The sequence below is a fragment of the Nanorana parkeri genome, unplaced genomic scaffold (genome assembly GCF_000935625.1).
Source record: "Nanorana parkeri isolate BGI_ZX_2015 unplaced genomic scaffold, ASM93562v1 scaffold10, whole genome shotgun sequence".
NCBI classification, from domain to species: domain Eukaryota; kingdom Metazoa; phylum Chordata; class Amphibia; order Anura; family Dicroglossidae; genus Nanorana; species Nanorana parkeri.
The window spans coordinates 1,296,383-1,298,625 of record NW_017306278.1 but is presented as its reverse complement, the minus strand read 5'-3'; the positions used below and the strand labels follow the sequence as shown (position 1 = coordinate 1,298,625).

Genomic DNA, 2,243 nt, shown 5'->3' with positions numbered 1-2,243 from the left:
ACAACTGGGGCCTTATGGAGAAATCTAGGGGAAACCGAAGGACTCCCAACTCCAGCTCACAAGATCTGAGAAAATCCAGGCTGTCAGCGGATGACCGGACATTACCCACTCCTAGGTGCTCTGGCACGGTGTAAGGAAGTATAATTTTTATTATGTTTTACATTGTGGGCAAGGGAGGGGATTAAGTATATGCAAACATCACATTCGGATGCAATGCTCGCCAAGCTTTCCAGCCCAGTCTGCTACAACAAAGTTAATGGCCTTATAAGTTGTTTTCAAGAGCACAAACAATTCCGTCTTAGAACCACGAAGCTCTATAAAAATTATTGTAACCGTTTTATTGAAGTGGACCCATCATTAAAAATTAGACACAACAACATGACTCAGCAAGGCACATGTCAGCACTTAGATTAAAAGAAAAGTAACTGGAGCTAAAGCCTAGGCAAAGATCACATGGTCTATGGCAAGTACCACCATTGTGGGTGTTTCAAAGTATTAAAGGATGCAAAGGGTCGGCAATTTATTTTCCTGCCTGGATGACTTGCAGTGAGAGAGGACCAGCATGACACAACCAGGAAACGGACCTTGCCTAAGCCATCAATATATGACTTCTTCCACATACAATCTATAGACACAAAAGTATTTTGATACATTTACATGCATCTGATCCTTAAATAAGAACTCCCAAATTTTTATTTTATTAACCCTTTCAGTGGGGCTTCCCCCAGACTGCAGGGGTTAAATACTCAAAGATCTACTCACCCAAAGCTCCAATCTGTCCCCTCCTCTGCAGCACTTTGGAATATTCCTCGGCATCCTTGCTTCTATGTACAATTTATAGACGTGATTATTTACTGGATCTTAGACCGCTGCAGGAGGAGGGGGGAGAGACATTCCAGGGACCAGTGTAGAAGCCAGCTCAGAGCTTTGGGGGAGTATATCTTTTAGTTTGTTTTTAACCTAGATACAAACGAGCAGTTAACCCTTGTGAGGCTAGCCCCGCTGCAAGGGTTAATAAAGAAAATTCTGCTTTAATCTGTTACAAATGCATGCCAAAAAAATATATATATAAAAAAGATTTTGACATGCATTTGTAACAGATTAAAGCAGAATTTTCTTTATTAACCCTTGCAGCGGGGCTAGCCTCACAAGGGTTAACTGCTCGTTTCCATACATAAACACTTTTAAAACGGATTTCAACTACAATTAGGCATCCAAATGAAGCCTGGATCATCTTTAATATACGATAGAGATGCATTCTTCTTCACAGAGGGTTCTATACATACACCTTGTGATCGGATTGAACAATTTTCATTAGATCTACCAATCTATTGCACAAGAACAGAGGCGGCACACTCAGATTGCAAGGTGTATGCCCAGCTAGGATCCCATCATTCATGTTCCAGCTCCGGAAAAAAAAAAAGAAGGTTCCAGGAACAAAAATATTCCTCTCCTCGATACAAAAATATTCCTCACATGTATACAAACATATTCCTCTCATCTATACAAACATATTTCTCATCCCCTAGATCTGCAAAACCCCCATACCAGATGGGTTCTAATAAACCAACCAGCGCTTATCACCCATTTCCTGAACCGCTGTCAATGTTCACCAATCTCCCACGTGATACTTATAAACAATATACAGATGGACTCGAATACTCTGCACCAACAAGCCTAATGCACACCGGAAGAAGTTGAAATAAAATATGGTCTGTAGTACGCCGTGACGTTTACTACCGCATACAGCGAAAACAGAAATCAGATTCCTAAGCAACTTCAATGAACATCCTGACACTGGAACAAAGGGGAACGCTGTGTATTGCAGATAAAAGGGATGCAGACAAAAGAAACAATTTGCAGCTTTGGTGTCTGTACAGAAGATCGGAAGCCGGCCGACCAAGTTGGAGCGAGGATAAAGGGGTACGCACCTTGCACTCACGCAGAGGAAAACCTTTGACATCAGGGCACAAAGGAGCCGAGACACGTCAGACAATACAGCGGTAAAAGCCAGGTCACCATCTCTGTGCATTCCCTGCAAAGTTCAGCATATTGCCCGTCCACTGCAGCAGCCGCACAGATCCTCAGGATGTCCTTTAGTCCTCGTGCCTTCAACGGCAGCGGGCGGCTATTCTGGAGTCACCACTTCCTCCCCGAGACTAATACAAATCATTTTCACACAGTGATTCAGACGCGCATAGTGATCGAGCTGACGTCTCCAGCCACACCACCCTGTTAGTGGC

At 43.2% G+C, this 2,243-nt stretch overlaps 1 protein-coding gene across 2 annotated transcripts in view; it reads right to left on the bottom strand.

Annotated features, from left to right (window-relative positions):
• The window catches only part of BTBD10 (BTB domain containing 10), a 41,649-nt gene that overhangs the window by 18,605 nt on the left and 20,801 nt on the right, over positions 1-2,243 (bottom strand). The window contains exon 1 of one of the 2 annotated variants that reach the window (XM_018555432.1): positions 1,932-2,215. The exons of the other annotated variant lie outside the window; for it this stretch is intronic. Coding sequence (XP_018410934.1) covers positions 1,932-2,032 — 101 coding nt within the window. The 5' untranslated portion in view covers positions 2,033-2,215. Of the gene's footprint in view, positions 1-1,931; positions 2,216-2,243 lie in introns of those variants that run through there. 2 annotated transcript variants of the gene reach the window in all.